This window comes from Esox lucius, chromosome 10 (assembly GCF_011004845.1).
Source record: "Esox lucius isolate fEsoLuc1 chromosome 10, fEsoLuc1.pri, whole genome shotgun sequence".
Classification (NCBI taxonomy): domain Eukaryota; kingdom Metazoa; phylum Chordata; class Actinopteri; order Esociformes; family Esocidae; genus Esox; species Esox lucius.
The window spans coordinates 25,210,504-25,233,878 of record NC_047578.1 but is presented as its reverse complement, the minus strand read 5'-3'; the positions used below and the strand labels follow the sequence as shown (position 1 = coordinate 25,233,878).

The 23,375-nt window shown below is 38.6% G+C and overlaps 1 protein-coding gene across 3 annotated transcripts; it reads left to right on the top strand.

The window, feature by feature from the left end:
- The first annotated feature begins 16,239 nt into the window (after positions 1 to 16,239).
- eomesa (eomesodermin homolog a) lies at positions 16,240 to 21,688 on the top strand. 3 transcript variants are annotated; one of them, XM_010873860.4, is made up of 7 exons: positions 16,240 to 16,573; positions 17,453 to 18,076; positions 18,590 to 18,744; positions 19,603 to 19,724; positions 20,092 to 20,250; positions 20,397 to 20,458; positions 20,601 to 21,688. In XM_010873860.4, exons 2-7 carry the CDS (start codon positions 17,559 to 17,561, stop codon positions 21,349 to 21,351), a joined length of 1,767 nt encoding a protein of 588 aa, XP_010872162.2. In that variant the 5' UTR covers positions 16,240 to 16,573; positions 17,453 to 17,558; the 3' UTR covers positions 21,352 to 21,688. The 3 variants fall into 3 exon arrangements, with proteins under 3 accessions (XP_010872162.2, XP_010872164.2, XP_010872160.2); XM_010873862.4 differs by lacking the exon at positions 16,240 to 16,573 and adding an exon at positions 16,604 to 16,704; XM_010873858.5 differs by lacking the exon at positions 16,240 to 16,573 and having other exon boundaries at positions 17,144 to 18,076.
- The last annotated feature ends 1,687 nt before the right edge of the window (positions 21,689 to 23,375 follow it).

The window sequence follows — 23,375 nt, the reverse complement described above, 5'->3', positions numbered from 1 at the left end:
TTAATCTAGAATATATGAAGGTGTCACTTTTTGATTTGAATTACAGGAAAAATTAATTTTACCACAATATTCACATTTTTTTAGATGTACCTGTAAATACAGTGGATATAAAATTCTACACACCTCTGTTAAAATGGCATGTTTTTGAAGCATGGTGGTGGCAGCATCATGCTTTGGGGCTGTTTTTCTTCAGCTGGAACCAGGGCCTTAGTAGAGGGAATTAGAGGGTAGAGGGAATTATGAACAGTTTCAAATACCAGGCAATTTTGGCACCAAAGCTTCAGGTGTCCGTTAGAAAGCTGAAGATGAAGAGGAAGTTCACCTTTCAGCACGACAACGACCCAAAGCACACTTCCAAATCCACAAAAGCATGTCTTCATCAGAAGAAGATTAACATTTTCGAATGGCCCAGCCAGAGCCCAGACCTGAATCCAATTGAACATCTGTGGGGTGATCTGAAGATGGCTGTGCCCAGGAGATGTCCTTGCAATCTGACAGATGTGGAGCGCTTTTGCCAAAAAGAGTGCCACGTCAAGATATGCCATGCTAATAGACTCCTACTCAAAAAGACGTTATGGTCACATTAAAGGTGGAAAACGTTCAAACATGTTTTATCTTTTACATCACAAGGACCTGGCAGGGGTGTGTAGACTTTTTATATTCACGGTAGGTGTACAGAGGCCCATTATCAGCAACCATCACTCCTGTGTTCCAATGGCACATTGTGTTTGCTAATCCAAATTTGTTATTTTAACAGGCTATTTGATAATTAGAAAACCCTTTTGTGATTATGATAGCACTGCTGAAAACTGCTGTGCTGATTAAACAAGAAAAAAAACTGGTCTTCTTTAGACTAGCTCATCTTCAACATCATCGTTTGTAGGTTCGATTACAGGCTCAAAATGGGCCAGAAATAATTAACTTTCTTCTTTGCACCTTCGATTTGAACATGCTACCTTGCACCTTCGATTAGCGTTCATTGCACAGTTAGATCACATTTGTAACATACATTGTTCTTAATTGTTTCACTTGTACATTTTCTACACTCTTCTATTTGCACTTCTGGTTAGTTGCTATCCGCATTTTGTTGTACTTTACTTGTACTTGTTTTATGACAATAAAGTAGAATCTAATCTTAAATGATGGCACATCCATTGGAAACTAATTAATGTAAACTAATACAGTAATGTGCAAATAATTCTGTAGCTAGTAGATTTGCTTCAAATCTTTTAGGAAAAGCTGGCTTAGACCGCAACTAGGAACCTATTATACTAGGGAGCTACCTATACTATTATACTTGGGAGTTACCTACCAACTAGCTTACCTTCAGCAGCAAAACGTGAAAAATAATTATATCGAACCCATACCAAAATCACGTTTTTCGTCAGCAAAGGGACGTGTACAATCTTTGTAGATTATGTTTACCATACAGGTGTCGTTCATTGCTACAAATTTAACAAATATTTTTTCACCAGGTAGTTCCAGTGAGAAACCATGCAGTTACCCATAAGTACAGACCATGTCATGAAACAACGAAAAAAATATATCACTCTTTTAAATAGCACTTCCTGGGGAAAAAAATGCTTCTCTAACAACTTTGCATATAGCAAGGAACAAATTTAATATTGTTCCTTGCGCAGTTGAAGCCAGGTAAGCTGATAGTTTCTTCAGTTGCGGGCAAGTTAACAATCAGCCAGAACTACTCAGCGATTCAACACATTCACTAGATAAAACCTGATACAGCTAGACTAAAAAGCCTAAAACTAGCAAAAAATTATACTACTAGCTAGCTAGGAGAATGTTTATAGTGAATTACGTTAATTCTAATGTAACTGTCAATGTATTTACACTGGATTTACACTGGAGCATCATCATCACTTATCGAGGTACACTGAGTGAAAGACTCCAGCTCCTGAGTCCTTTTCAAAATGAAAGTGCAACAACTCTGGCGATTCGTCTTATCACTCATTATAAAAGTATTACATTAATTATTATGATTAATTTCATTTTGTATTATTATTGAAGGACTTTTCAGCAAATTGCTTCAATAGAAACACAGCATGTTTTAGAAAAATGATTTTTTTGTATACCTGTCCCCCCGCAAAAAAATGTCAAGGCTTTGGTATGTTGTTGTTGTTTTTTTTGCATGAACTTTGGCATAAAAAATATTACCCTTGATTTATCTGATGCTTTTTGAGCAACATCATTAGCATGATTGCATTAATAAAAATGCAAGTATTTGTTTGCAGGAGTAACAGGTCTTTTGTTGCCAGTACAACACACTTTTTGAGAGAACCCGGAGGATTAGTGCTGGGTTTGGGTCAGATGTTTCCAGGCTTCTCTGCCTTTCTGCTTTGCTGAACCATTATTTGAGAAACAGGTGAGTCTATATTCCATTACATTTCTTGATTCTTACCTTGCTTTTGCACTCTAAATGGTGCTGATCTCCAGTCAATAGATATATGTTGAATGTGGGAGTCCCTGCTGTTTCACTGACTGCCAGGCTCTCCTTTTGGTTCTTTGGCTCTAGAGCCATGCAAGACCATCTGATGTGGTCCCTCCATCTGACTAGTCATCGCCCATCCATCCAGCCTGCTGGAGAGATCCTAGAGTATGGGAAGGACGCAGATTGTTGTAGGCCATTTGCATGTAAATACAGAGACGAACGGCCTGCGCCTATGTTCAATATTGAAGGGGTCCGCTGCATGCAGGTCTGTGTGTCTGCATATATGAGAGTGTGGCCTGCTCCAATACATTTAAAACTGGCAGCTGCCAAATTAGGGAATGTTTTAATACAATTCCATTCTGGGAGCCCTAATTGCATGTTATCACTGGATTCATTACTTCATAACAGAAAATTGAACCAAGGATTTTGTTTTAAATATTTTTTTGAACCAAAGTTCACTCAATTTTTTCCCAATTTCATTATTATATAGTGATAACCTTATCTTATAGCAGCAGTTCTCCAGTACGCTAGGGACATGGGAATATCTTGATGTGCATCCTTCAAAACATTCTTTACCAAACCTTGCAGCTCCTTATCCACATTGCTCGTTAACCCGGAAGTTAGCCGAACCAACGTGTCGTCGGCAACAGTGTGCAATCACCTGACCAAACATAGTCATTGGAGTGCAGTGAGTCAAGCAATATACTCATCCCTAACCCAGACAGGGCTATATCTATTGTTACAGGGACATTGGTGTTTTTTGGGGGGAAATGCTACTAAAAACATTATTGTATTACAATATTATTATATAACAAGGATAAAGTGATTTTGAATGATATGTCAATGCACTGCTTAATAAAAATGTTTTAGTAACTTGTAAAATGGTCATTAATCACTATTAACTACAAAATGTTTTATGATTCGTAATTTAAAAAATCACTTTACAGCCCCATTATTTCATTCCAGAGAATACAAGTTTTCTTCAAGTTAGTAAGTGATATTAGCAACACATTTACTGAGATTGACAAAAAAACTGCACTTGAGAGCCAAGTCTAGCATTGTGAGTGCAGGCCCCTAGAGAGAGCTAGAGACCTCTAGCCAGTGGAACTGTTTCACCATAGGGTCAGTCTTAAACCATTAAACATGTCTACACAGCCATCCTCTGACTAGCATATGCCGCTGTAGTCAGTTAGGGCTTTCCTCTATGTTCCTCTAGAAGCTTTCATACCAGGAGGAAAGAAGTGTTAAAACTTTACATTCTCACTTCTGACTCACTGATTTAAACACACTGAGACAGAGCAGGAATACTCCTGTGGTGTAAATCTGTTTGTGTTCCCTGTCCAGAAAGGGTGGGGGAGGATAAAGAGGGGACTGAAATGCAGTTTCTGAGTCAGGGTTAGCAATGTGATAAAAGCCCACCTTGTTCGGCTGTAATAGTGCTTGTGGGATAGAGTACTGGGGGTGAGTAGCGCTTGCCGTGTCTTGGCGGCTGTGAGTTCGCTGAAGTGCAAGGCCGCCTGCCCACTCCCCTCCCCCCTGGCCAATAGAGTGTGCCTGTCAATGGTGTGTTATCTTTCAAGGCTTGATGCAGAGTCGATACAACTCCTCCACACCCCTTACGCCTCACGTTCCACAGAAGACATATATTCAGTCCGCGCTGTCAAACTTTTAGCACCTGTCATTTTGCCTTGGCCCTTCATGTCGATTCATCTGGCATTTCTGAGGAATGGGGTGGACGGGTAGAAGTGGGTCGACAAAGGTTGACGTTAAAATGGGGATGAGGGTGAGATGGAGGTCAAAGGACTGGCATCCATCTTGGATTTCACAAGATCATGTGACTTACTTCAGAGAATATTAAGGGTTGGATACATGTGTCAAAAATGATACAGTGCTGATTTAAATCGACTGACTAGCCTGAATGTGTTCTGACATATAGTTAGCCTGACACTTCACCATGACGTCTTTCGTCCATATTCTGCGCTTGTCCCAGGAGGTCTGACGGTGACACCTTCCGTAATGCAGTAATCCAAAAATCATGTTTGCTTTTCTTTGGGATCAAATACAGTCTGTGCGCTTTTCAATCCTTTCTCTTTCAGTAGGCAGAATTGGTACTGGCTTTGGATATCTACGGATTATCATTACTCCATAAAAACGTCCTTCTCATTTAAGTATTGAGCCTCATTCTACTAGGCCATACGAGATACAGGATTCAGGAAATAATCCACCCTTCCCTCCATTCTGATATAGTATACTGAGGCTTATCTGTTGAACGTTAAGTATCATTTGTTTGATTTTATGCAGTCATCTTTTTATTTATTTTTATGTAGCTTCAGTTCATACATTGGATTACTTACATTTTGCTGCATACATAGTGAAAAATTCCCACTGCTCCCTCAGTGACTGGCTGGCGGAAGATGTAGACAGGAGATATTTATTTTACATGATAATTTCCTCTGCCAGAGTGGAATGACTTTCACATCAAGCATGAATACATTTCACATTTTGCACAATGTAATAGGGTAAGCTAGTTTATTTATTTATTTAGATAGCAGCATGCTATCAAGAATATTAAGAATGTATGCATGACCAATTAGGCAAACACGGACCTAGAATTAAGACCTTTTAAGCCATACATTTTACCATTGATTTTCCAGCTACTAAAGAGGAAAAGCAGATGACAGAAAACAGAAGCAATGCTAAATGCAATTTCATAGCGATTGATGAAAGCAATTTATAACCAAATATAATTTGTGGAATCTATTTTGTGTGTTTCAAAGAAACAAATGCTGGTAACATAAGCTTTAAGTTGCATAAACACCATCCCTTTGATTCAATGTATGTAATTCCAAACAGTGGAAAATATACTGAGGGACCTTACGTGATCGAATTGTAAGATAAATTCTTTACAATAAAAATGTTCAGGAGAGGATGATGATTTGCGGAGGAGAGTCTGGACACGATTGTGCTCAATGCAGTTGGCTCTTTTCCCATCATGCCTCCCGCTAGGGGTCTTGGTAGCAGGGATGCACTAATGAGCTTGTTGTTATTAATCCTTGCAATGGGGTACATGAATTCACTCGCGAGCAAAGGCTTCAGCAGCCACCTTAGCCCGTAAAATCTGGAATGTATTCCTTTCATGTGCTCTGCTGATTATCTACTGTGACAACAATATGGTAAGACTTCCCTTCCCCTGTCGTGCAGACCCTGGCCTGGGGCCAACCAAGGTCATCTCCAACACACTTGGACTTTTATGTGTGGTCAAGGAACACGCTGACAGGTCAGAACGGTAGCTCCTTTACGAGTCGACCTGAACATCGGTCTCATTTGGAATTAGTTTATGTATAGGTGCTGTATAAATCACATTTATTCTGTTTTCTACTTTGAAACGGCATCCGCAGCTTTGGAGTCATTTTGGAAAAGCCTACAAAACTTGAAGCCATGTGGTTATTCCCTATATAATCATAACGGTTGCATTTTATTGTATGTTTTATCGAGTTTTTCTTGCCACTTGTTCAAGTCATCTGTGAAATATAGCTGTAAAATATAATGATTGGTTGTGAAATTATTCAGATCAACTGATTTTAGTTTTTACTGTTTTTTTCTTGACCGGTTGAAAAAACACCACTGTTTCAGGCTGGACTAATGTATTGATTGTCAAGTAATATCTCTTAATGAAATGTGTTATATTGAATAGACTAACTTCCTCATCCCTGCATATTTCCCCTAACATAGATTACTTTCACTTATAGATTTATGACGGTTTACTGATCATTCTCCAACTCATAAAACGCACAGTTGTGAAGTTGGACTAACGAGGTGTTGACAGCTTTTTGCTGATAAATGGCCTAGTTTTAAATCAACAAGATCTCAAGGTCTGACTTCAATATTTGACATTTTCCATCATACATTTTAATAGGTTTAACCACTAATAATGGTTAATACGGGTTAAACTAAAGATTATGGTTTGAGATATGATTTAATCAGATATAACTACAACCCTGTTTCCAAAAATGTTGGGACCTGTTTAAAATGCAAATGAAACAGAATGCAATTATGTGCAAGTCATTTATCCCTATATGTAAGTGGAAATAGTACAAAGACAACATATCAATGTTAAAACTCTTCTTTTAACAATACTCTTCTTTCACCTCTTCTTTTAACAATACTCTGTAAGCATTTGGGGACTGAGGAGACCAATTGCTGTAGTTTTGAAAGTGAAATGTATTCCCATTCTTGCTTGATATAGAATTGCAGCTGCTCAACAGTTCAGGGTCTCCTTTGTCATATTTTTTATTTCATAATACACCAAATGTTTACAACAGGGGACAGGTCTGGACTGCAGGCAGGGCAGTTTAGCACCCAGACTCTTTTACTACGGAGCAATGTTGTAATAAGTGCAGAAAGTGGTTTGGCAGAGTCTTGCAAAAATGAGCTTTGTTCTTCCTGTCTGGATGGCAGCATTTGTTGCACCAAAACCTCTATATATTGTTCAGCATCAATGGTGCATTCACAGATGTGTAAGTCACCCACGGCATGTCCACAAATGCACCCCCATACTTTCACGAATGCTGGCTTTTGAACTGTGCGCTGATTGTTCCTCTCCTCTTTAGTCCGGAGGACGTGGCGTCCCTGACTAATTTCAGATTTTGATTAGTTAGACCACAGGACAGTTTTCCACTTTGCCTCAGTCTGTCTTAAATTATTTTTACATTTTTACATCAGCAATTGTCACAAAGCGCGTTTACAAAACACCCAGCCTGAAACCCCAAAGAACAAGCAACAACAATGTTGAAGCACAGTGGCTAGGAAAAACTCCAAAATGTATGAAGAAACCTAGAGAGGAACCAGGCTCAGTGGGGTGACCAGTCCTCTTCTGGCTGTGCCAGGTGAACATTTTAAGAGTACAAGTTGAAATAATCATGTTACTGACCTGTTGTCAATTGACTGAATTAGTTGTGTGATATTCCAGGTTTTGTTTTTTAGTATTGCACAACTTTCTCAGTCTTTTGTTGCCTCTGTTAGTACTTTTTTTAAACGTGTTGCTGGCATCAAATTCAAAGTGGGCATATACACTCACCTAAAGGATTATTAGGAACACCATACTAATACTGTGTTTGACCCCCTTTGGCCTTCAGAACTGCCTTAATTCTATGTGGCATTGATTCAACAAGGTGCTGAAAGCATTCTTTAGAAATGTTGGCCCATATTGATAGGATAGCATCTTGCAGTTGATGGAGATTTGTGGGATGCACATCCAGGGCACGAAGCTCCCGTTCCACCACATCCCAAAGATGCTCTATTGGGTTGAGATCTGGTGACTGTGGGGGCCATTTCAGTAGAGTGAACTCATTGTCATGTTCAAGAAACCAATTTGAAATGATTCGAGCTTTGTGACATGGTGCATTATCCTGCTGGAAGTAGGCATCAGAGGATGGGTACATGGTGGTCATAAAGGGATGGACATGGTCAGAAACAATGCTCAGGTAGGCCGTGGCATTTAAACGATGCCCCATTGGCACTAAGGGGCCTAAAGTGTGCCAAGAAAACATCCCCCACACCATTACACCACCACCACCAGCCTGCACAGTGGTAACAAGACATGATGGATGCATGTTCTCATTCTGTTTACCCCAAATTCTGACTCTACCATCTGAATGTCTCAACAGAAATCGAGACTCATCAGACCAGGCAACATTCTTCCAGTCTTCAACTGTCCAATTTTGGTGAGCTCGTGCAAATTGTAGCCTCTTTTTCCTATTTGTAGTGGAGATGAGTGGTACCCGGTGGCCTTCTGCTGTTGTAGCCCATCCGCCTCAAGGTTGTGCGTGTTGTGGCTTCACAAATGCTTTGCTGCATACCTCGGTTGTAACGAGTGGTTATTTCAGTCAAAGTTGCTCTTCTATCAGCTTGAATCAGTCGGCCCATTCTCCTCTGAACTCTAGCATCAACAAGGCATTTTCACCCACAGGACTGCTGCATACTGGATGTTTTTCCCTTTTCACACCATTCTTTGTAAACCCTAGAAATGGTTGTGCGTGAAAATCCCAGTAACTGAGCAGATTGTGAAATACCAGCCCGTCTGGCACCAACAACCATGCCATGCTCCAAATTGCTTAAATCACCTTTCCCATTCTGACATTCAGTTTGGAGTTCAGGAGTTTGTCTTGTCCAGGACCACACCCCTAAATGCATTGAAGCAACTGCCATGTGATTGGTTGATTAGATAATTGCATTAATGAGAAATTACAGGTGTTCCTAATAATCCTTTAGGTGAGTGTATTTTTTAAGAAACAATAAAATGTCTCAGTTTCTACATTTCATACTGTACATTGTCTTTGTACTATTTTCTATTAACTAACGATTTGCACATCATTGCATTCAGTTTTTATTTATATTTTATGCAGGGTCTCAAATTCTTTGGAAACCGAGTTGTATTTTGTTAAGTTCAGGCATTCATTCGCACATATTTATTGTATGGCTTGGGATAGTGCTGTGCCAATAAAACAATAATAATAATCATATATTTTAGATTGACAACAGCAACCCTGTCATGATAACTTGATAGGCAAGCCCATCAGCTGTGGAGCTCGACTGGTTACTTGCTCAGTCTAGTAATGGAAAGCATTGTGGTAGCTGTGTAGCTTTCTGACTAGTTTCTCTCGCATTTCATTAAAATATGCTATTGCTAACTAGACCAATAATTGTCCGGTTTAGTCTGTCGGACTAAAATGAAGTTGTCTGCCCGCACAATGTTTCGCTTGTGCAGTAACAAATTGTCACTTTCACTAGCTAGCCAAGATGTAGTAATATTGTGCTTCGCTGACGAAATTGTCACTTGATCGTGATGAGGTCCTGCATCTGCCGAAAGATGTACGCCACATACTTCCCCTTATCATTTCTAAAACCTTGCATGTCTTGACATTTGCCTTGTTTACTTTATGATCACACATTATGCTTAGCTGTACGGACTTAATTTGACTTCTGGCTCAATCTGTCGTTTTATGCAAATTTAGACGTTCATTTCTTTCTTTTGATTGTTAATGGGAGAAAACAAATTAAATGATTCCAAGTTACACAAATGTTTTGTCAAATTAAAGAGTACGTTTTCTTTAAAACAAAGTTAGCTTGTAATTGTAATTTGGTTTTGGTGCTATGTCTGTTTGTTTGAAATATGTGAGAAAATATAATTTATTTTGAGAATTTTCAGTAATCAACAGCAGTATTCTAGAATTCTATTGGGGTCTAAAGGGGGGCTATATTTAAAAGTTAGGGGTTCATTAGGAGTTGCTAATGGGGATTAGTTTGTCCCTTCAAGTATTTAGCCTAATATTATTCGAGGTTTTATTTAGCACTTCAATAAGTATTGTGATTCAGTTGTGATATCGTGATGAATCGTGATGTATTGAATCGTAACATGTGTATCGTGATATATCGTATCGCAAGGTACTTGCCAATACCCACCCTTAGTTTGGGATAGGGTAAAAAAGAATGAAATGCATAAATCAAGAATTCAACTTAAAATTCACAAAGCAGGAGCTTTTAGTTTACAACTAAAACAATATAGCATTGACATCACCACTAAAGGCATCTGCTATTTGAATGTAGTCAAATAGGTGTGACCTTCAATATTATTATCTTATGATTCTTGATGGGAGGGTCATCCTTTGATCAAAGTAGTAATGGATTTCTACCACACAAACAAAGAACAAACGCCAATTTTATTACATAGGGGCATTTTTGTGATAAGCATAAATGATGGTGATAATGGTTACTGTTATCCCTAGTGGCTGATATCAAAAGTATATCCTAACATCCTGGGGACCATGGACAAACGTTACATTTTGCATTGTATCCATCTGTGACACTTCTGCTTTAATGACACAGCCTAAAGAAAAGTGCCCTCACTCAGAGACATGGTCTCGTGCATTTCTGCCCTTAGTACCCTGGATGTCAACTTGCGGCTATGATATGGCCTACCATCGTTTAGGGGTGAAGTATAGGCTGGTGCCTGAGGAAAGTGAGACAGCTGCACGGGTACACAATGAGATTTTACTGTCACATCGACTCTCTATGTGGAAGTGTGATGTGACAGGTGAAAGGAGCCAGTCTCTGTGTGTGTGACTACAGTTCTCTCTACTTTTTTTTCTTCATACATTTTATTGAAAGATTTACACAAATACACAAATACAATTCACAGTATACAAAATACACAACATGAACAAACCAAAGCTTACATTTCAGGGGAATAATTCTCTACTTCCTGACCCTCTGCTTACTGAAAATACTACATCATTTTCATTAGTACACCATAATTTCAGCATTTCAGATGTTTCCAGAAGTCAAATGGATGGATGGAGAAAAATACAGGGAACTATTGCAGAAAAACTGTTTTAGTCAGCTAAATTTTTTTTTGAAAAGGTGAAGGAAATTCACCTTTCAGCCAGACAATGATCCCAAGGCAGAAGTAACATTGGAATGGCTCAAGAAAAAAAGTGAATGTCCTAGAGTCAAATTTCTGATCTCTATCTCCAATGAGAATTTGTGGAACTATTTGAAAGTGTCATCCAACCAACCTTAGTACCATGGAGTAAATCACACAAAATCACAATGTTTGCAAAGTTGGCACAGAAAGAATTTGTCTCTTACAGATATTAATACACAAATTCTCTTTTTTGTTATGAATATTTCCTAAGATGAAATGTATGTATATTTATAGTAAGGGATTTAGTGGCAGTTTCAAAATTAAATATAAAACAAAATTAAATTGTTTTTGAAAGAAAAATGTTGTCCATTAAAATAACATAACATTCTTTAGAAATACAATGTAGACATTATTAATGTTTTAAATGACAATTTTAGCTGGAAACAGCTGCTTTCCAATGGGATATCTACCCAGGTGTACAGAGGCCCATTATCAGCAACCATCACTTCTATGTTCCAGAAGCACGTTGTGTTTGCTAATCCAAGTTTACTATTTTAAAAGACTAATTGACCATTAGAAAACCCTTTTGCAATTATGTTATCACAGCTGAAAACTGTTGTGCTGATTAAAGAAGCAATAAAACCAACCTTCAGTAGACTAGTTCAATATATGGAGCATAAGCAATTGTGGGTCTGATTATAGGCTTAAAATGGCCAGAAACAAACTTTCTTCTAAAAGTCATCAGTCTATTATTATTCTGAGAAATTAAGGCTATTCAATGTGTGAAATTGTCAAGAAACTGAAGATCTTGTACAACGCAGAGTACAATTTCCTTCACAGAACTGCACAAACTGGATCTTACCAGAATAAAAAGACAAGTGGGAGGCACCGGTGCACAACTGAGCAAGAGGACAAATACATTAGTGTCTAGTTTGAGAAACAGACGCCTCACAGGTCCTGGCAGCTCCATTAAATAGTGCCCACAAAACTGTCAACGTCAACAGTGAAGAGGCGACTCCAGGATGCTAGCCTTCTAGGAAGAGTTGCAAAGAAAAAGCCATATCTGAGACTAGCCAACAACAAGAAAAGATTAAAATGGGCAAAAGGATCACAAAGAAGGACATTCGTGCAACACAGACCAAATGGAACGATGCTGGAGGAGTGCTTGACACCATCTGTCAAGCATGGTGGAGGCAATGTGATGGTCTGAGGGTGCTTTGGTGGTGCTGAAGTGGGAGATTTGTACCGGGTAAAAGGGATTGTGAAGGAAGATTAAAACTCCATTTTGCAACGCCATGCAATACCCTGTGGACAGCATTTGATTGGAGCCAATTTCCTCCGACAACAGGATAATGGCCAAAAGCACAGCCCCAAGCTATGCAAGAACTATTTAGGGAAGAAGCTGTCAGCTGGTATTCTGTCTATAATGGAGTGGCCAGCACAGTGACAGGATCTCAACCCAATTGAGCTGTTGTGGGTGCAGCTTGACCATATGATACGTAAGAAGTGCCTATCAAGACAATCCAACTTCTGGAAGGTGCTTCAGGAAGCATGGGGTGAAATCTCTTCAGGTAACCTCAACAAACTGACATCTAGAATGCCAAAGGTCTGCAAAACTGTAACTGCTTTAAATGTAGAATTATTTAACAAAAGCAAAGTTTGAAGTACATACTTAAAATTAAGAATCAACTATTTCCTATTCATTTTGCTATATTTCCTATTCAAACTAATTTCATGTATGTTTTCATGGAAAACAAGGACATTTCTAAGTGACCCCAAACTTTTGAACAGTAGTGTGTGTACATTCATCAGAAAGAGAGAGAGACTCCCTAAACCAGAAGCTAAGCATATTGGTCTCAGTGCCTGTTGTTGTTCCAAGATTTAGGACTTCCACAATAACAAGGTGCTTATCATTGCCTCATGTTCTGATTCACTGTGTCGACGTTTCCCTAAAGCCTCAGAGACATAGAGAAGACACATCCAAGACAGTCCCTCATGATTTCGCCCTAGTCTAAAAGCAAATTATTGATTTCAAGTTACCCTGTTTCACCTAACCCTTTAGCCAAGGCTCTCCAGTGTAATCGTTTAAGAAGTTCCCCAGTAGGATTCGTTGTTTAGGAGTGGAAAAATCAAATCAGTTCATGATAGATTTGTTGGTTTGAGTGCATCAACCTTAAGGGGGTTAGCTAGACTTTGACTGACATGTTGTTCTATTTATCCCCAAATGATCTAGTGGCCCCCTGTTCCTTTTTTATGCCACAAACCAATCTGCCCACCATCCATGCATTCTCCTATCACCTAGCTTTCACCAATGTGTGTCCTCCTTTCCCCCAAATTCATCACATTCCCCGATTCCAGCTCACAACCTTAATTAGCTGTAGTACCACATGGGAGTGAGTGCACACACTGCCAGTAAGTCCAAACAGACACACAGACACACACACACACACACAACAGTGCCCATATGCTTAAATGCTTAAACACACACACACACGCACGCATTCACAACTGGCTGACCTCTCATGACATAGCCTATTGATTTTGGTTATTTGCTCTTGTATCACTTTGAGATTCTACATGAATAGTGCTATAGAAGTTCAATAAATTATTATTATTACAATTATTCATATTATGATTATTATACCTCAGCTGTCAAGCAACATAAGGATCATTTAGAGATTGTTATAATTCCATGCCCTTCTATTGCCCTCTCTGATGCCACTGTGTCAGAAGCAGTAACGGCCCTTTTGAATCCCTTGGACTACACAGCACTGGGGGAATTGGAAGATGACAATATACAGAGACACTTCTGCATGTAGCTCCTCCACAAAGTCAGGCTGTTTTGTGGAATGAATGCAACCATAGTCTTTGCTGGGACAGGGGACTTTACTTTCGAGAACTGTTTGTCACTCTCATTTGTTTGAAACAAATATAAGCACCCCATACTGGTTACTTGAATAAAGAAATCTCTTACTGATACTCAACCTGCATTTAATTTTTTGTCAAACACACATTCATGGATTGAGTCTTAATTTAAGAAACATTTTGTCAAAACATTTACTTTATCCACCAGTTTCAAGTATAGGGTATATTTCACTAGTGAACGCTTCCTGACACGTACATCCAACCCAATCTCCAAACTAAGTGCCACCACTCTTCTTAACTGCATCAACAGAGATACAACGTGGCTTGATGTTATAATTGCATTGCGTGGTGCTGTCTGTGATGCCATTTGTAGATTATGGTGTGTGTTGATGTTTTAATAACATCACATTTTTATGTATTTTTGCCGATAGCCAAACGCTTTGAAAATAAAAACAGTAGTAACATTTAGACATTAATTCTTAATAAGGTTAAAGCTTGGGAAAGACTTAAAATGTGAAAAATAGTGCCTAGATATTTGACTGAACATTTCTATGTGTCTCAGAGTCCAGGGCTCCATAGAAAATGCCCAAGAAGCCAGGAGATTTTTATAGGTATCAATAGGCGCTCACATTTCCCCTAGTGGACGGTAGCATACCTTTTACATTTTACCAGGTACTTTTCAGTCAGACCAACCTGGCATATTCCTAAATTGGATCCGTATTTCATGTTTTCATCATCATAACCCTGGTAAATAGGTAATCCTCCATTAATACCAAAGTAAGAAATAGTATTTAGCCTACCACAAACAACTGGTAAAAATCAGTTTAAACACCCCTTCAACTGGTAATTACTAGCTGTAACTGTGTCCATCATTCCTGAGCCACATTTCTCCATAACTCTGACCTAAAGGAAATAGCATAGATAACCGCATTTTTGGCCGTTTTTAATGCAACAACAAAAACGTATTTTTGTAAAATAAATTAAATTAAAAAAAGAAATCTATTAATATACTAACTAGCACTATAATTTATTTACAAGCGTGCTATTCTAGTTTATGGATGATGCAGGTTGTTGGAATTAGCCAATTAGCCAAGTTATAAGCATGTGAATGCAACTGGTATTTGCAACACGTAATTTCCGCCTTCCCACCTGAACAGTCCAAAAATGTATTTAGCAACCGCTTTTTGTCGTTTTAAAGGGAAATTGAAACTAATCCAGAGTGTATTTTCCTGTAAAAGTGATAATTATTATTTAATGTTTTGACAATTGTATTTGCTCTGTACGATTATTCAATAATTTCTGCATCCACTGGAAAACATCTTGTGTTCACCATTTCTAGGCGCTTGGTTGAGAGGCATGTAATAGCTCACCCTTTGACACACGTTTTTATCATATTATTTAGGGTTGTTTACATTAAATGACTGAAAAGGGGAATACGCATTTAATGATATTGGAAGATAGTAGCGTGATGTTATTTATGTTTGAGCTGTTCAAAATGTGTTATCCCAGACTGCATCATTGTGAGGGGAAAAAGGCTGCTGCTGCTCCAGATAGGCTCCGCAGAATATTTATCTGCAAGACTTCACAGTCAGCCGTGAACATCATCGAGCTGTAGATTTTGTATTTATACTTTTGTGGGGGATATTCGTTTTAGTTTTTGGGGACAATTATTAATCAGGATATACCCTTTTAATGTGTACCTGTTTGTGTAATAATAAGTTTAACCTGTTTTATCTGAACTAACCTATTATGGAAAATGGTGTCTAATATTATGTTATTTTCATATTTTCTTTACCATAACCACACACAAAGGACACTAATAACATAGGGTTAAAATATAATTAGCAAACGTTAAGACATCAGTAAAGTAGATGTTTTACCAATGGCTTTAATCATTGTCAACGTGAAGTATCAGTGCTGTGCATGCGGACACCCACTGCCAAAACATAGATGTCCTTGTCTTATTTTGGTGTCACCGGCCAGCGCGTGCCTGATTTAGGAGTTTATAGAACGCGGAGGCTCTCTCCCGAGCTGTCTCTTTATTCTACATCACCCGTTACCTCAGACGGAAACATTTTGTCCGTTTTGTTTTTCTTGAACCAATTTACTTTTCATATAACCGTTTGATTATGAGTAGGCCTATACGATCAGATGTTTTATTCACTGAAATATAAGCCTAAATTATTTTCGTTTTTAAAAAAGTCAAATATATAATAAAATGTCAAGACTATCAACTTGCTATTCCATTCAATGAATTGCCAAAAGTAAATAAGTCTATAAGTATATATCACATGCCAACATATAATTTCGTTCACCATTAGCCTATTGTTAAGTATATTTATTCAAGTTTATTGAATAGTTCTCAATTGATTGTAATTAATTAGGTATGGTTTACGAGTAGCCTTTGTGTGAGAATATGAAAATGAAGGTGCTAGAAGGGATTTTGTTTTTTCATCGCGCGAACCGCAGACCTCAGGTGACGCTCACTTTTTCCACGGTTTCCTGTAAACAAGCTCACAGTCACATACTGTTGAAAATTCTGTCATTTCTTCAAAAAGAACAGATGAGGAATGGATATTTTGAAATCGCATGCGTTTTAATCAATAGGCTAAATATGAGCTTATTTAAAATCATGTTATGCACACTTTCATTTATGATCGGAAAATACGCTGTTCAATGCCAGACCTCTCCATTCAAAAGATGACACACGTAAATGGTTGTTAACCGAGAAAATCACCAATAAGACAGTCAGATTGTATATGGAGTTGATACCGGGAGCCTAGACGCGACGTTTAGCGCACGTGTGGACTAATTGGATTACAACCTGCAATGAATTAATTGTGAGGAAAATACTGTTTTAAGTTGTTGTTAACTGTTGTTTTAACTTCACACAGCATGTATGTAAAGTATTTCGTGCAAATATTGGACGAACCCGCAAAGTAAAAATAATTATACAATGTTATATAAATAGGTGAGTTGCGTTTTCAGTTTTGTAGGCTATAATGTGCGTGGATATCTCCCAATTAGCCTACCTTAATAGTTTTTGGGAAGAAACTCGCTTGATTTCCAGTCCTTCAGGCAAACTCAACACACTTTCAAATGTTTGGCCAAAGACGTTATAGCCTACTGTCTTTTCATCCAGAATATTCCCAAACATTGCGAATCAAAAAGTTTTGCTAATTTTATATTTGAATGCAGAATAGTCAAATGATTTTCAGAATATTAAGTGTTCTCTTGAAGAGACCCAATGTTACTGAAACTATGTAAGGGGTTTAAAATGTAAATGTCGATTATGGCAGACTGTCTAATTTAATTAAAATATTGAATTGGACAAACGGGCATGGGAAGGGCTCTCGCTTATTCCATGGTTCCCCAAAAGCTCCTCCCCTGACGCTTGCGGTGAGTAGGGTGTGTGAATAATGCGATCTTATAAGAGAGGTTGAACAATTCATGTCCAGACCATAATCGCAGTTGAGCGTGAATCCGTAGGTGCAACTGAGAAGGTTCACTTTGGTTAGCGGAGGAGGGACGCAAACTGAGAGAAACGACCTACCAGGGCGCCAGTATTGTAGCGTCTTGGTAGTTGTGATTGTAGCCTATTTTGGGATCCTTAATCTGTAGTGTTAGCAATAAAAAATAATGCAGTTGGAGAATATTATTCCCAGCGCATCGACCATCAATTTACCCAAGACTTTTTATAACCTCTCCTCGTCAAATAGTGCAAATAATAGCCCGGGCTCATCGCAGATCGAATATCAAGTTGACCGGACGGAATCCGACCCAAGTAACGGTCCCAAGAAATATTTGAGCGGAGTGGGGAACGCCATGATGGGTGAGGGAGAGGGCGACACATTCACTGGGACTAAACCTGCCCCAGACGGAAGAAAAGGCTCACCGGTGCTGGGTGAGGATGACCTGTCCACTGGCCGGCGATATAACATAGATGAACTTGGCTCTGAAAGATATTTTATCTCGTCGTCTCAGACGAGTGCCGAAGTGGCAAATCAATGTTCCCTCTTTCCATACGCGGGACAAACTGGGACAATGTACAGCGGTTCGAATGGATCCAGGTATTCCTCCCTTCATTATGGATCGGTCTTGCCACCTACGGGGTTTTCATCCTCCGTGTGCACTAGCCGGAGTCAATTTGGCAGCAGCTACCAGTTTGGGCAGGGTCCAGGTTGCCTGTACCCCTCTTATCCGGGAACGGGTTCCAGTATTGGCTCTATGGCTCTCCCTGGGTCCACACCTGGAGTGAGGGCTCAAGTTTATCTTTGCAACCGGCCCCTGTGGCTCAAGTTTCACCGACATCAGACCGAGATGATCATCACGAAACAGGGCAGGTGAGACGTCAATTGAAATGCAATGTTTATGGTCTATCCAAATATATATTCACGTGATTTTCCTCTATTGAGAACTATAGTCCTACTAGCCTGTATTCCGTGTACATTTTTCATGATTACCAACTGCGCCTTATTTGTTTTAATGACTGAAAAAGGACCCGTTCACCTGAAGATTATGTATATTTATATATATATTATTTTAAATATATATATTTTTATATATATATATATATATGTATGTTTTAGATATTTATATATTGGCTAATTAAATGTGGCTAACTGGATGGCTACTTGATGGATAACATCAAGTATGTTTGTTTATTTGCTATACGTCTATCGATTTCTAGCTTATTATTTGTTTTTCTCTGCTAGGTGTTAAATCAAGTCATTGATTATTTTTTGCGTCATGAACGGCAATATAATTATGTACTACATAATATTTTTGTTGACAGTACAATTAAACAAGTTATTCAAACCGATGTTCTAACCATGCATCAATCATGTTATTTTCAGGCGAATGTTTCCATTTCTCAGTTTCAACATCACCGGATTGAACTTGACTGCACATTACAATGTCTTTGTGGAGGTGGTTTTGGCGGATCCAAACCACTGGCGATTTCAAGGAGGAAAGTGGGTTACGTGTGGGAAAGCGGACAACAACATGCAAGGTTAGAATATTAACTGTATGTTTAATGTTAGTATATACACAGACACCATAACTTTATATATACTTATAATGTTATTATTTAGAGCTGATCTAAGCAAGATTTTCACTCCTCTGTAGACTTAAGCAGCACATTTCTATTAATAATGATTTTATTTCAACAATCCATTGGTGTCAGTCAGTCAGCCAAACCTATCGTTTAAGGTAAATACAGACATTACACCCTGCAATTTACACAGCTTAATAACTGTCTGTCTGTTGAATTTTTTCATTTTAGAAGGCCAATAATTGTATTACCGATATTCAAATATTAGTTGGTTGATTATTTTATATAGGATTTGTCTGTCTAGTCTTGTAATGACTAAAAAAACAAAATAATGAACACAATCCTGAACTAGGAAAACTATTCAAACATTAGCTGGTTACATTTATATACCTACAACATAATCAATCATCAATTAAACTGGCTTCCTAATGTAATATAGGAATTGTAAACCTCACACACAATGTGATTTCTCTGCAAAATTTTACATTTCTCTGTAAACATGCTCTTCCTAATGTAACATTCATATTGTTAACTTGAGCTTTGCACAGTAGATTCACAACCTTACAATGTGCAATGTTATTGCTGATCAATTAAAATCCTAAGCACTTCATTAAACAATGGTTTCACTGCAAGTAAGGTTTTGTAAAATAAAGCATTTCACTGACTCAAATTGTAACTTGTTTGGGAATATACAGTTCCAGATTCAAGAAATTTAAATTATTTAATATTTAAATGTTTGTTTTGCTTTTGTGCTGCATTGTACTGTTTTTTAATGTTTTATTTCCCCCATACTTTGTTCAATACATTCAATCACAGGTAATAAGATGTATGTTCATCCCGAATCCCCAAACACTGGTGCTCACTGGATGAGGCAAGAGATATCGTTTGGAAAACTCAAACTGACCAACAATAAGGGGGCAAACAACAACAACACACAGGTGAGGCCTACAATATCAGTTAACAATATATTAAAGTAGGACTTCAATACATTGAGCTGGACCACACATACCCCTTTAGGCATCAGGTTTATACCTGTTTTTGACTCTATCTGTACACATTTCTGTATTTGTCAGGATTCATAATAAAGTAAAAAAATAAGAAATAATACTGCTTTTGCTATTTCAGTTGGACTCCCTGGTCAGAATTTGTCCAGAATCATAAAGTAAATTATAACAGTACTATTGCCAATAGACTTTGAAATGTAATTGGGATGTTACAAACGACTAACCACAGCAATAGTTTGAATTTATTTCATTAGGACCCTTGGCACTGAAGTAATTTTTTTTACACTTGTTCTGGTTGTAGATGATAGTTTTGCAGTCCCTCCACAAATACCAGCCTCGGCTTCACATTGTGGAGGTTACAGAGGAAGGAGTGGAGGACATGAGCAATGAGGCCAAGACTCAAACCTTCACTTTCCCAGAAAACCAGTTCATTGCTGTCACTGCCTACCAGAACACAGATGTAAGACTCCTACCATTGATATATGTGCATATAAACACAGTATCTATAAAACAAGCCTATGATTTGGCTGTTTTTTTTTTCTCTATGAAATGTACACTTTTTTTGGCAAGTCTGCTGACCAGGGCTTGAATATGACTCCTTTCCAGATCACACAGCTGAAAATTGATCACAACCCTTTTGCTAAAGGCTTCAGGGACAACTATGACTCGTAAGTGACAACCGTTTGCATCCTTCTCACATAGGGTTAGATTCTCATTTTTCCCCCGAACTGCTCTTAGTCTATCAACTATGCAAATTGCTCATCTTTGGAATCTCTTGGTCTCTTTCTTTTCCTTTCACTTCTATCACAGGATGTACACTGCCCCGGAGGGTGACAGGTTGACCCCTTCCCCAACGGACTCCCCTCGCTCTCACCAGATAGTGCCTGGCGCCCGCTATGCCATGCAACCTTTCTTCCAGGACCAGTTTGTCAACAACCTACCCCAGAACCGTTTCTACACTGGGGAGCGGGCCGTGCCCCAAACAAACGGTCTCCTCTCCCCTCAGGCAGAAGATGCTGGGGCAACCTCGGCCCAGCGCTGGTTCGTCACCCCAGTCCAGCAGTCTGGTTCAAACAAGCTGGACCTGGCCTATGATCAGGACTACTCTGCAAGCAGCCTGCTGTCTTATGGCATCAAGCCCCTGCCCCTCCAGAGCTCGCATGCTCTCAGCTACTACCCCGACTCGGCGTTCGCCTCCATGGCAGCTGGCTGGGGCACCAGAGGCACGTACCAGCGGAAGATGACAACAGGCCTGCCCTGGTCCCCTCGGCCCAGCCCCCCAGCCTTTACAGATGACCAGCTAGCTTCCAGCAAAGACAAGCTGCCTGAGGAGAGCACCACAGCCTCCACCTGGATCGAGCCGTCCCACTCTCTAAAGTCGGTGGACTCTACCGATTCAGGTGTGTACTCCATGGTATGCAAGAGACGCCGGATGTCACCCGGGGGGTCGAGCACGGAGAACTCCCCCACCATCAAGTGTGAGGACTTGAACACGACGGAAGAGTTCAACAAGGACAACCCCAAAGGCATGGGTTACTATGCCTTTTACACGAGCCCCTGAAAGACTGTATTTGTTTAAAAAAAAAATCTTTTTTGAGTCCTCCCCTTGACCATTTATGAACTTTTATCTAAAAGTGCCAAAGCTTCATGCTCAAAAGCAAGCTGCACAGACTATGTACCCAGGGGCAGCCCTATTCCACTCATACCTGACCACACAAGCATTGTGACAAATTGTTTTTAAAGCATGTCCACAGTTCATTTTTATTTAATTTTTTTCTGATGTGATTTTATTTAAGGTCATTTTGTTGTACAGTATTTGTGCACTTTAGAATGTGATGTATCTTGTACAAATTGTCTTCATGGAGGTGTTATGAAATAAAATCAAGCTTTTCATAAACAATCTTCCCACATTTGATGCTCTTGTTTTTGTACAGAATGCTTATACAGTGCATTCTTTATTTAAGGCCGGCCACTCCATGCTTTTATTAAAATATTCTCAATTATGAAAATGTTCAACACAACATAGACATGTATTATGATATGGCTAACCCAAACATAAATATTATCTACAGAATAACTAATAATTTCCAAATAATTTTGGTTAACCCATTATGACCTCGAAATTAATTTTGTTAATTTATATCGACCGAAATTAAACGGCATTATTTTTAGATGGTTTGAGACCGCGGCTGTACACTGCCTTGGTCTGACATACATGTACAGTCGCGTATTGCATGTTGGACTGAATTAATAGTAGTCTCTGTTGTCTCGTTTTTATATTGTTAATTAAATTAAAATGAAATGTGTTTGTAATGGGCCTAATTGTTTTAGCTGACTTTAATCTAAAAACATTTTAATTCTATTGAATTTACACAGCACAAGCACATGTATTATCCTATATGTAATTAACATCTATATTGTTTATTAATACTGTTATATGAAAACTACTACGAGTCCAATTTATGGAAGGTCAGTACCGCCGAAGATAGCCATTTATCAACATACACTGTAAGTAAAAAACGTGGAAGACTCAAACGTTTCACTCGTAGGCTACATCTTTAGCTCATTCGCACGTACGTAGGCTATGCTGATTGAACCTCTCGCAAACCTACCAAACAGAGAAGGTACGCATTTTTTTGTTGGGGCGGGTGGTATGGGTCATTTAGTCGTTATTCACGGCTATCCCACCATCCATAATGACGTATTGAAAGTGTTCAGAACATCTATCCTTACGGTTTGCAACAAAAAAAATCACTCGAAAATCATTAACAGAAAACACTTCGAAATAAAACTGGACATGCATCCATGAAATGTATAAAGAAATCACAAGCTTAGGGACTATATAGAAAAAGTGAATTTTTTTGTCTATTTTTTGGGGGGGGGGAATCCTCAAATACAGAAAAGGTTAAATTGTGCTTATTTTTTTTTTGTTTCAATTATTTTTATTGAACCCAACTCACGACAGACAACGTTAGATAGAAAATGTTATATGAAGCCTATGTATAGTCACATATCAAACATTTAATTTTACATTTTAGAGATTTTAGAGGTTAGCTTCATTGTCCAAATAGTACAGGGGAGCTATTCACTTTAAATGGAAGTAGAAGTGATGGGAATTATTTTTTCATTATCATTCCAACCACCTTAAGATAGTAAATTTCCTTGTTACCTTTATGCATATACATTCACCAATAAACTGATGTAGACAGACTGAATAAAAAATATCAGCCTTTTCACACTTTTGTGCTAGAGTCAATATCCAAATGCATAGTTTAAGTAAAGGAAGTTCACATTGAGAGAGCTCAACTTTAATTTTTTAATTAGTAAGAAAGGTAAATCCCCTCAACAATTACGATTTGAATTGATTTAAATACTCCATATTCTAATTAATTCTGTTGTCAGACTACTTGACAAAATGTGAAGAGTCTGACTAAATCCAATTAACACCTAGTTTTGATTGCTCTGTCCTCTCAGGAAGGAAGCATGCAAGAAATAGACTGTGGGGATAGAAACTATAATTGTACCTGGCTTGCTATGTGTTCATGTCAGCGAATCATTGCGTTCTGGAGCATCTGACGAAGAGGT

Excerpts from the sequence above, each read along its gene's own strand:
- eomesa (XM_010873858.5), top strand. The coding sequence starts at position 17,373 with ATGCAGTTGGAGAATATTATTCCCAGCGCATCGACCATCAATTTACCC. Across the intron at positions 18,077-18,589 it reads ATCATCACGAAACAGGGCAG|GCGAATGTTTCCATTTCTCA; the intron begins GTGAGACGTCAA and ends TGTTATTTTCAG. Across the intron at positions 20,251-20,396 it reads CTGCCTACCAGAACACAGAT|ATCACACAGCTGAAAATTGA; the intron begins GTAAGACTCCTA and ends ACTCCTTTCCAG.